This window comes from Halichoerus grypus, chromosome 13 (genome assembly GCF_964656455.1).
Source record: "Halichoerus grypus chromosome 13, mHalGry1.hap1.1, whole genome shotgun sequence".
Lineage (NCBI taxonomy): Eukaryota > Metazoa > Chordata > Mammalia > Carnivora > Phocidae > Halichoerus > Halichoerus grypus.
The window spans coordinates 13307980-13321443 of NC_135724.1; the positions used below are offsets into that span (position 1 = coordinate 13307980).

General features: G+C 47.5%; 1 protein-coding gene across 2 annotated transcripts in view; it reads left to right on the forward strand.

Moving 5' to 3' along the window:
• The window catches only part of BCL2 (BCL2 apoptosis regulator), a 184695-nt gene that overhangs the window by 154041 nt on the left and 17190 nt on the right, over positions 1-13464 (forward strand). The window contains exon 3 of one of the 2 annotated variants that reach the window (XM_036081834.2): positions 10051-11643. The exons of the other annotated variant lie outside the window; for it this stretch is intronic. Within the exon in view, the coding sequence (XP_035937727.1) occupies positions 10051-10185 (135 nt within the window). The 3' untranslated portion in view covers positions 10186-11643. Of the gene's footprint in view, positions 1-10050; positions 11644-13464 lie in introns of those variants that run through there. 2 annotated transcript variants of the gene reach the window in all.

The following is a 13464-nucleotide window of genomic DNA, read 5'->3' on the forward strand; positions in this document are numbered from 1 at the left end:
AAAATGCTGGGCACTCAGAGGCTTCTAGCCAAAAGGAAGTAGTGGATTGAGGAAGGTAAGGAAGAAAAATGAAGGAACTCTATTTTAACGCCAAAAAACGGCAAGGCAGGTTACTGTGGCTCTGTGCCCGTGAGGTCCTGCAGAAGGCACCCTGCTTAGGGCCTGGGCGGCATGGCTGTGCCATGAGGACAACAGCATGTCTCTTCTCTGCTCCCCAGAGCACCGTGGGATCGATGCACCGACGCACACAAAGTGCTTTGAATGTATTGAGAAAGCGTTCATGCTCATTAAGGCTACTGTGAATGCATGAGAGTATATATATATAACCGAGTGAGTCTTACAAGGCAGGGTTTGTGTCTTATTTAGCTTTAAGACTCCTCAGCATCTTACAAAAATGCCTGCTTTGTGAATGAATACGCAACCTGAAGATGAGATTTCAAGATCTAGCATAGACGTGGCATTTAATCTCCCCAGTTTTGGTTTATTGTATGAACACAGTGAACCAAACGGCGCAACTATTAGCATATTTTCAGCCCTCGTTGCTGTGCCCATTTCCACCTACAGTCTTTTGAAGCCCTGAATTGTTCACACCTCCTGGCAGGAGGTACCTAGGCCCGCAGGTGGCTGAGTACCCTACCCCTGCAGTATTTGCATAGCTGGGTGGGGAAGGGGGTGGATTTGTCTGTGTGTCTCACTCCTTTCATACTGCCTACCCCAGCCCGGATGGCAGTTAGACTAACAGAACCTGGGTAAACACAACGTGGAACCTGGCTGGGTGGCCGCAGGATCCCCAGAACATCAGACCCCTTGCAAATTATTTTCATACTGTGCCTAGCTCAGCAAAGAAGGAACCTTTTGGGCTTCTCATTTTCTGCCCTCCCTAGCTCCTGCAGGGGGGCCCCTGCCTGATTTGCATCCTCCACTCAATTTGCATCACAAAATACACCAAAACTTCCCTGGACCAACTTGGGGAGGCGGGCAAGTTTTGTTTTGTGTTTTGTTTGGGTTTTTCATCTCCTGCCATTTCTCTAGCAGGTTTCTAGTTACATCCAGATGACACTTAGCTTAGGTTTCATTTTATGTCCTTGGCCTGGGATGCAGCTAGCCCGTCCTCCCGGGCTCAGGGTCTCTCCAGGATGAAGCCCCGCTCACTGCAGATGGCTTTGGGGGGCAGCCCTGCAAGCCTGGTAGAAGGAGTCGTTGTGGGTCTGCAGGCCAGACAGCTGTGTGTCCTTCACTTATGTGCTCCCTGGCTGTTGTAGGTTTTTTTTTTTTCCTTTTCCTTTTCCCCCAAACCCGGAATCAATATTTTGGGAGTAAATGGGGGGGGGGGGCGAGGGAGGAAGAGCCGTAGGGGACAGAAGCTGGCAACCGCCAAAGCAGCTCTGATATGTACACGGAACCCTCAAGACTCATTCAGCACAAAGTGGCTGCAGAGGAAATCCTGCCGAGCCCATGATAAGGGGGAAATGGAGTCACTTCCTCACCAGCTGCCTTATTCAGGTAGAAAAAGTCCTCACTTCCTCGCGTGTGCTTTGCTGGCCACGACTCACAGAACCCCAGGCAGCTTGCTTCCCCTTTTGATCTCAGCCCAAGTTGCAGTCCAGAAAATCACTGTCTCCTTGGGCGTGTCTCCCTCCTTCCTTCTCTCCTTTGCTTCCTTTCTCCTTCTCACAGCATCTTTGCTCTTGCCTGGTAATGGCATGTCAGGAGGCTCTGTGCACTGGGGCCGACATATAGACAGATCGGGAACGAGGCTCACGCCCCTTCATGGAATGCCAGCTCCTTGCTACGGAGGGTCTTTATGTTCCTATAGATGTCCACACACAGCTTGGGACCTCTGAGGCTCTCCTCCCGTCCTGTACAATGGGGCACCAATGCTGCCTGTCTTGCCAGTGTCCAGGATTATTGCCTTTTTACCTCCAGGCAGCATTTCCAGTGTGTCTTCGTAATGCAGCAGGAAGCTTGGAAAATGCACAGCTTATCCCTCTCTTGGACACTCAAGGTGCACAGGTAGGGATGATATTCAAAATATGTAGCAACCAGTATGGAACAGACACTGACCAGTCAGATCCAATGCTGACTTACAATCTGGCTGAACATTAGCCCCTCATAGGAAGACACCCGAGATGGATGCAAAAAAAAGCACTTTGAATTTTGTTTTAGCCCGTCGTTTATTTGTCCTTTGAACACCCTCCTTTAAAAAATATCATCTATTAAGGTATGTTTGGAAAAACCTGCTCTATAGTGGAAGGAACCCATTATTTCAGTTCCAGAAACATTTGCTGAGTGCCTAATATGTGACAGACACGGGCTCTGGGGAGACAAAGATAGGTAAGATGTGGTCCCTGCACCTCCAGGTGCTAAGAGTTGATCAGGAGAAGACAGACATGTGAACAGATCATCTTCAGATTATACAGGGAATAAGGAATAACTGAAGATAATCGAGCTCAATTTAGGGGCTTAGAGAAAATGATTGCACTGAATACTTGAATGAACCAAAGTTAATTTACAAGTGACCAAAGCTGAGCAGGAGAGCTAGGTTGGGGTCAGAATATTGAGGGTCTTGGGTGCCATGTTAAGGAATTTAGACTTAAGCACGAAAGTGACAGATGTGATTCTGAATAGATCACTCTGGCTGCAAAATGAGAGGAGATGGAAGGTCAGGGTGCCAGACTGGAGGCCGAGAGATCAGATGGGAAATGATAGCTGCAATCCTGGGAAGAGAAAGTAAATGGGGCTAGAGAAATATGTAGGTGGTCAAATCTTTGGTGCGTATACTGCCCTGTCTGATTGCCTTGCCCTTACCACTACAGGGCTCACTCGCTTGGCCTTTGGCGACGAGACACAGCATCTGTATCTCTTTCCCCGAGGGCGTTCTCTGGCCTCTAGAACCCACTTACCTATGCACACAACTGGCCTAAAGTGCTGGGGTATTGATGCCTCCGTAGGAGCAATCCTCAGCCAGTGAATGGAAGGAGATGGTGTATAAATACCCCAACTCCCTAGCGCATTAGTGGGCTAGCAAAGGGTGCATGATCTGCACTGGCCCCCAGTTTTCCCAGCAGGATTAAACTCCAGGCGCCAACGGCAGTGACCTGCTTGATAAGGTAACTTCATGGCTATTTTCCCACTCCCCTAGTAGTTTCTTGGGATCATTTCCCAAATAAACTGCTTACACTCAAATCTTTGTCTTGGGGTCTGCCTCTGGGGGAACCCAGCCTCAGACTGTGGGCTTTACCAGTGAATGGGTGAGGGGGTGAGGAAGAGGAAAACCTCTACGGGACTCTGAGAGCGTGGGTTTACTTGACAGCATGGGCATGGGGGAGGCAGGAAAAGAGGCAGGCTTGCTTCAGGAGGCTGTGATAATTCCAGTTGGGGACAGGCTGGGCTGCATTGTCACTTCTAGTGGGACATAATAGAAAGTAACTGGAATGGGAATCTGGCAGTCAGAGGAGCAGATGGGGCCAGATATAAAGATTTCAGAGTCATCATCAGAGGGATGGTATATTTAAGACCATGAGAGTGAAGGAGATTGGTCAAAGAGAGAAGATGGTCCAGACAGAAGCCCAGGGAGCACTGAGTACCTATCAGGGCAGACAGAGGAGGTGCCCATGAAGGAGGCAGAGAAGACATTCTTCAGGATGCAAAGGTTTTCAGTGGGCTCTACGTCCGTGTGCCAAAGCACTCAGTAGATGCAACCTGAGAATCATCCAGTGAATTTAGCCACAAGGATGGTGTGTTTTCAGAGGCACAATGGGGGAAGCAGCTGGGCTGAGTGAATTAAAATGTGGGTGAGAAGACAGCAGATGAGGGTGGGTTTAGTAGCTTGTCCCGGAGGACCAGGAGGAAGATTATGGTTAGGGTGGAACAGTGTCAGCCTGGACATTTTGAGAAAATACAAATGTTTATATGCCAAGGAAAAAGAGAGAGAAGAAACAATGGAGTTGAAATTGTAGTTGAGAGCATGAACAATAGATGGAAGAACGTTCTAGAAGCAAAGGGAAACAGTGGAACAAGGATACAGGGTGGAAAGGAGCAGAGAAGGACAGATAGGGTTGTAATCAGTGGGTATGCCAGGACGGGAAGCTGTGGTGATTCCCACCCAACGGCCCCAATTTTCTCAGAGAAGAAGGGGCTAACATCAGTTGCTAAAAGGTGAGAACACTGGAGAAAAATGGTAGCTATTCAGAATGGTCATAGAAAGGAACAGAGAAAAGATCTGACCCGGGGTAGAGTAAAGGAGTGCTGAGTGGCTTCAAGAACTCTCTGAGTCTGGAGACCATGAGTTTAGAGCAGCACTGGGCTGCGCGGCTGGGCAGCTTACTTCAGCAACGCTTCAAGGCCAGATGAGGCTGCTGTGGGGTGGGGTCAGGGTTGGATGCAGAGGAAGGTCAGGGATGGGAGGAAGCAAGTTGAGGGAGGCAGGGAGGAGGCGCCCAGGGAGATAGAAGAACCAACTGCTGGCCAGTGTTCTGACCCATTAAGCGTAGGAGGCAAACCCAGTTTCTACTCTCTTCCGCCACCTCATATCTGCTTATCAGTGCATAACTGTAAGTAATTCACTGTGCCTGTCTAGGTTTCATTTGTCTCAAACTACTACAAAAAGGGCTGATGTCTTTACTGGGCATTGTTATACTGGTGCAGGTCTGAGTGAACTTCCTTGGAGGTTCCTTCCAGCCCAAGCTTTTGCCGTTATTAGGGTTCACCTTTTTCTTTTCCTTCCCCAACCTTCAGATTGTCACGAAGAAGGTGACCCACGGAGACAACATTATAAAGCCATGAAAAATAGAAAATATCAAAGACATTCTATAGCAGTGTTTGATTTCCTGTTGGCACTATCTGATTTTCTTTTTACTTTCCTCTTACTGCTGACAGGATCTTCTGCTCTGTGCAGGATACAAAATGGCAGCATGCGTTGGTTTCATTTAATTCAAATGAGAGACATCATCTCTTACTGGATTGTGTGCTTGTTGAGGGCCGGCTGGCTTTCCCCCTTAGGATCTCCCATGACTGTATAATGTCCATATCCACAGTCAGCTCAGAGACTGGAACGTAGCTGAATTTCTAATTTGTTTATATCCAACCAGGCCATGTTAAATTTTCCCAGTGTTCCCAGGAGATCTGCGAACCACCATGAGTCAGGGGCCTGACCTGGAAGACACTGGTTGAGCTGTTACCTAGTTCACTCAGAACTACGTTAGGAACATCTTTCGTTGTCAGTAAATATAGGGTACAATTTTTAATGGCTGAACACCATTCCATTGTATCAATGTGCCATGAGTTTACCTAACCAATCATATTTTCAGACATTTCAGTCCTCTTCAGGTTTTAACTATTATAACCAACCTGTGCATTTTATTATTTTTTCAAGATAAATAATTAGGAGTGGAATTCCTAACAAAAGGATAATATTTTTAAAGCTTCTGATATGCATTGCTAAATGCAAATACAATTTATCTTTACCTGGGAGTCCATCAATTGTGTAAGAATATCTGGGACTCCCACCCCCAACCCCCACCCCGTCCTTTTCAGGGGAGCTCGGTATTCTTTTCAGTTTTTGCCAATCTGACTCATTTGTTTTTTAATCTCATTTTATTTGGAATCAGGTTTAAGTGAAACTTCTTGAAGGGTACTGGAGGGAAGAGGAAAATTTTGGAGAGCAAGTTGTCTCAAGGGAGAGGTGTGTGTGTGTGTGTATGAGACAGAGAGAAAGAGAATCAGGTGGGAGAGGTCCCACGACCAAACTGCAAGAAGGCTGAGGACACTTCTGCTGTCCCCCCTGCTTGGGAGTCTTGAGTATGATCTGCTCCTGTCCACACCTCCCTGGCTTACTTCCAACTCTGCAGCAAGGGTCTGGGGTCGGGGAGTCTGGCCATCCGCCCTGGTGGGCCAGCTCTGGATGGAACTCGGACTCAGACCATCTGTGGCCTCTGAATTTGGGGGAGAAGCCATCTGTGAAGGAGCACCCAGAGCCAGGGCACGGCCCGCCTCTTGTCTGAGGGGGGGTCAGCTGAAGGAGAAAGGCCGCTCACCTGGGAACCTGGCACGCACGTCCGGGAACCGGGCGACGCTCCTGCCCCCCCCAGACGTGAGCCAGGGTTGCGGTGCCCTCCAAGTGTACAGACTGGGATTTTATCCGTATCACATGATGATGGCTCAGGTTTTCTTTTTCCCTCTTTGTTGCTTTTAATACATAAAATGAGCATATGTTTATTTAAAACAGCTTTCAAACTTAAACAAATAATGACAGACTGTTCAAACAGACTTCGGAAATCGCCCTAATCAGGATGTTTGAAAAAGCAAGAAGACACTCTATAAAAGGAGCTTTTAGGACCTCCAGTCCCGAAACAACAGGGTCTGCTTTGCACTTTGCAGTTGTGGATGGGCAAGGCCTGGGGGCCGGATTCAGTCTTGGGGTGGGGGGTCAAATGATGCCCCTGAGCCCTACCACCTGATTTAGTAATTTCTGAGGAAGTAGAGATGGGCAGTGTGTTATCAATTCCCGTCTTTGACCAGAACATGTCACATGTATATTTGTACATTTTAACTCATAACTTCTATAGCGATTATCAGGCATCTTCAGAACCAAACACGGACTCCTTCAGGGGAGCTCCTGTGAAAGGGCAAACTAAGTAGGCCCTCTGGAGGGCCGGGCAGGTGTAGGAGGGATGGAGCAAGTTTGCAAGAGGGCAGACCAGCGGAAAAAGTTAATACATGCACTAGTTCACATTCGAGGCCAAGTTTACAAAGGGCTTTGAGTCGCTTGTGTTAATCTTCACAGCAGCCAATTTTATAGGTGAAATAAATGAGGCTCGGGGTTGGATAATTCGTTTAAGATCAGAAGGAATAAAATGTCAAAACTGGGATTTCACCCAGACCTCCTTCCCCAAGTCGAGAGCCGTCCCCAGACCCCTGGGGCTGTATCAGCAACTCTGTGCTCATTCTTTGGGTCAGGAGATGCTACTTTAGCTCATCTCACTCTAGAAATGATGTTTTTTCTTTATAGTGCACACCAGAAACAGCCCATTAGGTCCATCAGGAGCACAGTTATTTCCGTGAGGGGATGGTGGTCGGGAGAGGGAATCGTTCAGCCCCAGAGAGGTAGGGATATTTGGAGAGGCATTTCTCCTGGCCCCTGGTATCGGTGTCGTGCCCCAGGCGACCAGGGAGAAAATGCCCGCCCCAGTTTGTCCCCGCTTCCCCTACTTTCTCAGGATGGCTCCATGGCCAGAAAGTTCAGATGGCAAGGGGCTGAGTCCGTTTCCCGTTCTGCCATGGAAAACCCCACTGGTACTAAAGGAAGGCAGGACCAGACCATCGACCCTCTCAGTGTCGAGCCACGTTGCATACAGCACAGGGCTTGGGTCCTAAAGGGTTCCGGGCATAGGCTGCTGTGGGATGTTCCGGCCTGCCCATCCCTCGGAGAGAGCAGCCTGGAACGGTGGGCTATTAGCTGTTTGCAGCTGTGTCTGTGGGATCCTGGGATGCACTTTACAAGAAGCAGAGTTTCTCCTGCTCATAAATCTGTCCTGACCCCTTCCTGCCCCATTTATCCCTGATTATATATAGGGAAGGTATGTTCCTTGACAAGCAATCAGGACTGTTACCTCAGCTTTGTGCTGAGAACACTGCACACATATTTCATTTCTGTCTATTGCCTTGCTTTCCTAAGGCTCAAATTTAGAAAATGTCAACAATAGATTAAAAAAAGAAGAAACCACTTGCGCCCTCTCCTGGTAAAGGTTAATGTAGTGCGTCTGCAAGCCCAGGGCACCCACTTGCTGGGGAGCAGTTACTTGTCCAGGCTAACTCACTCATCTTGTGTTAATCTGAGCAAAGCCCTTGACACATGAGATGGACCATTAGGTTTTCTGTGGTCCGTGATCAGAGTTTCTCCTAAACCTTTCTTCACACGGTTTCTCAGCCTTAGCTCTTTCGGCACTTTGGGCTGGGGACTATCCTGTGCGTTGTGGAATATTGAACGGTGTCCCTGGCCTCTACCCATTACAGGCCAGCAGTACCCCTACCAAAAATGTTTCCAGACATTGCCAAATGTCCCCTGCGGCCAAGATTACCCCCAGCGAGAACCACTGCCCTAAACCCTTGTCTGACTTTTGTACAAAGCGTCACCGCTCAAGGGCAACAGTGAGGGAGTGAGAATACCTCATCACAAACCTTTTGTGACAGTCAGGAGCAATTTTGATGACTGATCAGCTGGGTTCATTTCTAGGAATTTGTCCCCAAAAAGCAACTTAGCACATGGACAGGAATTCATGCACAAAAATGTATCATAATATTATTTATGACAGCAAAAGTTTCAAAAAGATAAAGATTCGGTTAAATCGAGGACAGAATATATGAAATGGAATACTAGACAGTCATGAAAATGATTGTGTAGATCTATATTTAATAGCATAACAAGTTCCCCTAATGATGCCTTGAACTCTCACCTTCAAGACGACTCCTGAGATTCCCAGAGGTTGTTACGTATAGAAGGAATCATTTCAAACAGGCAGAGTAAGCATCTGGTGAAGCATTAGACCAAAGACAGAACTCAAACCAATGACTGAATTCAGAAACCTTTAAGCGCCAGTTGAACAGGCACTTAATAAGCGCCTACATGTACCAAAACCACGAACAGCACAGGAGAGACAAAGCTGATCCCTGGTCCCTCCGTGCAGCACTTGCCTTAAACAGAAAAAAACACTGACCATCGTCAGAACCACCTCCACACAGCAGTGCTACAAGTGTGGGTGTGTTACCATCTCGTGGGCTCTGATGCCGCGTTGTTGGGAGTGATGTGGAAGTATGGCTTGTTCTCTTCATGTCTGAATAAATCATACCAAGCAAAAAGAATTTCATTTACTGGTTTATATATTCAGATATACTTAGAGAGTTGTCCATCTACTCATTGGATCCAGCAAATGTCCCCCAACAAATCTAAGAAACGAGCAATCAGTCCAGTCCAATTCAATCCAGTCTGAAACAATCCAAAGAACTTGGCCATGACTCCCATTGTAACCCTGCAGACCTGACTTCGAGGCAGCAATAGGAAAGGATGAGAGGAGCCGTCTTCCTTCCTCGGGTCCCTGTGTGTCCAGTGACACGTAACTGACCATAAGTGACCACGTGCTTTGTGAAGTTCACAACTTGAGTTAAATGCAGGATTGTGGTCATCCAGCCTGGCCACTCCCGGAAGAGACCCCGAGACAACTTTTTTACCCAGGGAGAACCCTGTTGTTGACTTTCAGAGGCTAGGCATGCCACCAGGGGAGGCCACCCTGCTTGTGTGCACCGTACCAGCATCCTGGACCGACCAAGCACTCACAGAGCTGCTGTGAGCCACGGGAGGGCATCAGCGACTGAAGAACACTGGTTTGGAGCTGGGTTCGAATCCTGGCACTGCCATTGAAAAAACCTCTGTTTTTCCCCCCCAGGTTTCCCCCCCACACACAGAACAGAAGCAAATAAAATGACTCCATAATATTGGTATGAAGAATAAATAAAATAATGCGCTTGAGGCATTTATATTACAAGTGCCTGGCATGTAACGAGCATTCCATAAAGGAGCTTACCTGTACCTACTGTTCCTTATTATTTTTAGGAACGGCCATGCTAGCTAAAATTGCAAAGCCTAGCCTCCAGTAGTTTCTAGCTGCCTTTGCTGTTTTATTTTTCTCCTTAGCACTCAGCACTCTCTCGCACACTCTACGATACATTTATTTTGTTTACCATCTATGGCCCACAACCAGATAAAAGCCCGGTGAAGTAGGAACTTCTAGTCCACTTCCCTCACTGCTGTGTTTTGTCTCTGCGGTACCTGGCCCATCAATAGGATCTCGACAAATACTTCTTGAATGAGAGTTTAAAAAAAAAAAAAGTAGGTCCGAATCACTGCCCCAGAAGAGCGTTTTACTTTTCCCCACACCGGGCAGAAGACGCCCGGGTCCTCGGGCTGGATGCTGCCCTCCCCGTAGGCTGGCATCCTGTGCTCTCTCTCTCTCTAATTCTCTTTCTTTTTCTCCCCCTCTCTCCCCTCCCCCGCAGGATGCCTTTGTGGAGCTGTACGGCCCCAGCATGCAGCCTCTGTTTGACTTCTCCTGGCTGTCTCTGAAGGCCCTTCTCAGTCTGGCCCTGGTGGGAGCTTGCATCACCCTGGGTGCCTACCTGGGCCACAAGTGAAGTCAGTAGGCCTGCCACAAACAAATATGCAAAAGGTTCACTAAAGCAGTAGAAATATATGCATCGCCAGTGATGATGTACCATGAAATGAAGCTGTGGTCTCTTACACACAAAACACAAAACGAAACAAAAACAGCTTTTGGGCTCAGTGTCGAATCAGCTATTTACTGCCAAAGGGAAATACCATTTATTTTTTACATTATCAAGAAAAAAAAAAAAGATTTATTTATTTAAGACAGTCCCATCGCACCTCCTGTCTTTGGAAACCCTGCCACTAATCGCCAAGCCTACCTGTGCAGCTCCCCCTGGATCTCCTGTGCCTAGAAACACGGATTTGTTTTCCATGTTGTTGGCTGGACTGACTCCCCATCTGAAGAGCAAACAAACGGACTGACAAAGGACTGGACTGTTCCAGAAGCCGGGTGTCTGGCTGCTGGAGGTTAGGGAGAAGGTGTTCATTTTCCTTGCCTTTTTTTTTTTCTTTGCCCTGGGGGCTGCAATCTGAAGAGAGGGAAGGTGCTCGGTGGGAAGTCCATCCTGCCCTGGCCTGGAGAGCAGACACTTAGCATTTGGCTCACATGGTACATACCCGGTTGGAAGAAAGAAGAGAAAACCAAACCTGGGGAACTTCAGATGGACTTGGTGTCCACCAAGACTTCCACACCGAAGGACAGTGATGGGGAAAATGCCGTGAAACCTATATAGGAAAGTATTTTTTTAAGCTACCAATTGTGCCGAGAAGCATTCTAGCAATTTATCCAGTAGCATCCAGTACCTTAAAGCCCTGATGTGTATATTCAGACGTTTTGGACACACTGTCCCCCAGATACTGGCTCTAGAATCCTCCAGAACGCGAGGAGGTGAACGTTTCGGTGACTTATCCAGAAGCATCAGGCCGCCACAAGTGCCTGCGTGTCCCTAAGAGGCCACGGTCTGGAGTCCCGCCTTGCCCCAGCTCGGAGGCCGGGTCCTGGCGACGGAGCCCGGGCAGCCGCCGGCCTGCGCGGACGGCCGCCAGCAGAGCAGTGTGGCCCCCGAGCGTCTGGAAGCCGACGGAGCTCGGAGCGCGCCGTCCAGGAGGAACAGCCGTGGCCCTGGGCCCCCCGCTCGGGCCCTCTGCCTCGTGGAGCGGGGAACCTGGAAGCCAAGGCTCCTAAGACGTTGATCACTGTGGAGGGAAGGCGACAGAGGCACCGCGCCTTTCCCTGCAGAGGGAGGTGGCGTCGGCGCCACCGGGAGGAAACCGAGGAAGGACGCGCGCAGCCGGGGCGCCGTGTGGCCGCGGCGCATGCGTGCTGGCTGCGCGCTCGGAAGCGGGGCTTGAAAGGACTTTTGGGGAAAGTCGGAAACCCTAAAGGAAGCGTTGAAATGAGGTGTCATGGATTAACTGACCTGTGTCCCTGGAATTATGGTGTAAAACATTACCTTGTCATTGTAGTTTGGGATTTTTTTTGGGGGGGGGGGGAAACCTGACGGGGGAGGGGGGTGGAAAGAGTTCCAGGTGTGGAATGTGGGAATTATCTGTACATCCTGGGGCATTAAAAAAGAAAAGAAAAAAAAAAAAAAAGTCAGTGGTGGAAACTCTAGAGAAGTAGTAAAGAAGTGAAATCTCCAGCGAATAAACTAGAAAATATTTTTTTCAAGTTTGGAGTCAGCTTTGAGACATTGATGGAATAACTGTGGCATTATTGCATTCTATACCATTTATCTGTATTAACTTTGGAATGTACTATGTTCAATGTTTAATGCTGTGGTTGATATTTTGAAAGCTGCTTTAAGAAAAAAAGATACATGCATCTCAGCATTTTTTTTTTTTTTTTAAGTTGTATTTAGTTATGGCCTCTACACTCTTCGTTAGCAAAAATTATCATTTTTCTATTTGGGATTTTTGTCTCAACTGTTTAAAAGCATTTCTGAGAAGGTGAGAGAAGCTCTGGGTCTCAGCGACCCGAAAACCCTGGAGCATGTTGGCCACTGGGGAGCTTTGCTTCAACCAACTTATGTGCATTTCCATGTCAACAAAATTGTTTATTGTGAAGGATGTATCTGTTGTCCCTTTGACCTTGTTCCTTGAAGGTTTACTAGTCCCTGGGCAAATCAGGATCTAACACATTATTTAGGATGACATACATGTTTGGTTAAACCCATGAGATTCATTCAGTTGAAAATCCAGACGGGAAATGACCAGGGGATTAAATTCTGGCCATGACGGTTTGACCTTCAGAGGGTTGCTTTCTGTGGTCTGTTTTGACAGAGACCCTTCTAGAGCACTCCTGCCCTCCATCCACAGGGCCCTTTCCTTGGCTGTCCTTCAGATTCTTCCTGAAATGCAGTGGGGCCTGTGCCCCACCCTGAGAAAGCAGGAAACCCGTGGTATGAAGCCAGACCTCCCTGGCAGGCCTCAGGGAATCGAATGATCAGACCTTTGAATGATTCTAATTTTTAAGTGAATACTATTTTATGAAAGGTTTACATTGTCAAAAGCGATGAGTATGGAATATCAAATCCTGTGCTGCTATCCTACCAAGATCATTTTAGTGGAGTCAATTTGCAGTACACTCCAAGTGGCAAAATCCTCCAAGCTGCTTTAGAAGTAACAATGAAGAACACAGACATTTTTAATATAAAGCCTGTTTGTCTTTTTGTTGTTGTTGTTATTGTTTGTATTGTTCAAAGGCAGAGTATTCTAAAAATGTATATATATAAAAAAAGGTCAAGGGGGATAACTTCTGGCTGGTTTTCTTTTGCTGTGAGGTATTGTTCTCTGGTTTTAATGGTAAATGTGCCTGGCTGCCTAACCCCCCAAAACTGTACAGTATGGTGGCTTCACTTGCTCTAAGAGTAGTTGATGTTGCATTTTTCTTGTTCTAAAAAACATGTTAGAAGCAATGAACGTATATAAAAGCCTCAACTAGTCCTTTTTTTCCTCCTTTCTTTCAATGTGTCAGTTACTTTGCTGTCAGACAACAGAGAAGCATTCCTACCAATTTTGTGTTGAGAAAGGATTCACACCTGCATTACTCGCAACATGGTGGATATGTGGGCCAAGGTCAGGGTTAAATAGAACACATACATTTTCCAAATTGGGGTCAAGGGCTCTAAAAGGAGCCAAAGGAGCAAAGGACCCAGGAGTCACCGCGGTCCACCCAAGCTCTCACGGCAGGTTGAATGACAAATGACACGCTCCACAGCACACAGTTCATCTCTGAGTTTGCAGGCTGAAAATTCTTGTAAGTTTAAGATTTGAAGTAAAGTCACATTTCAAATTAAGGAAGCACT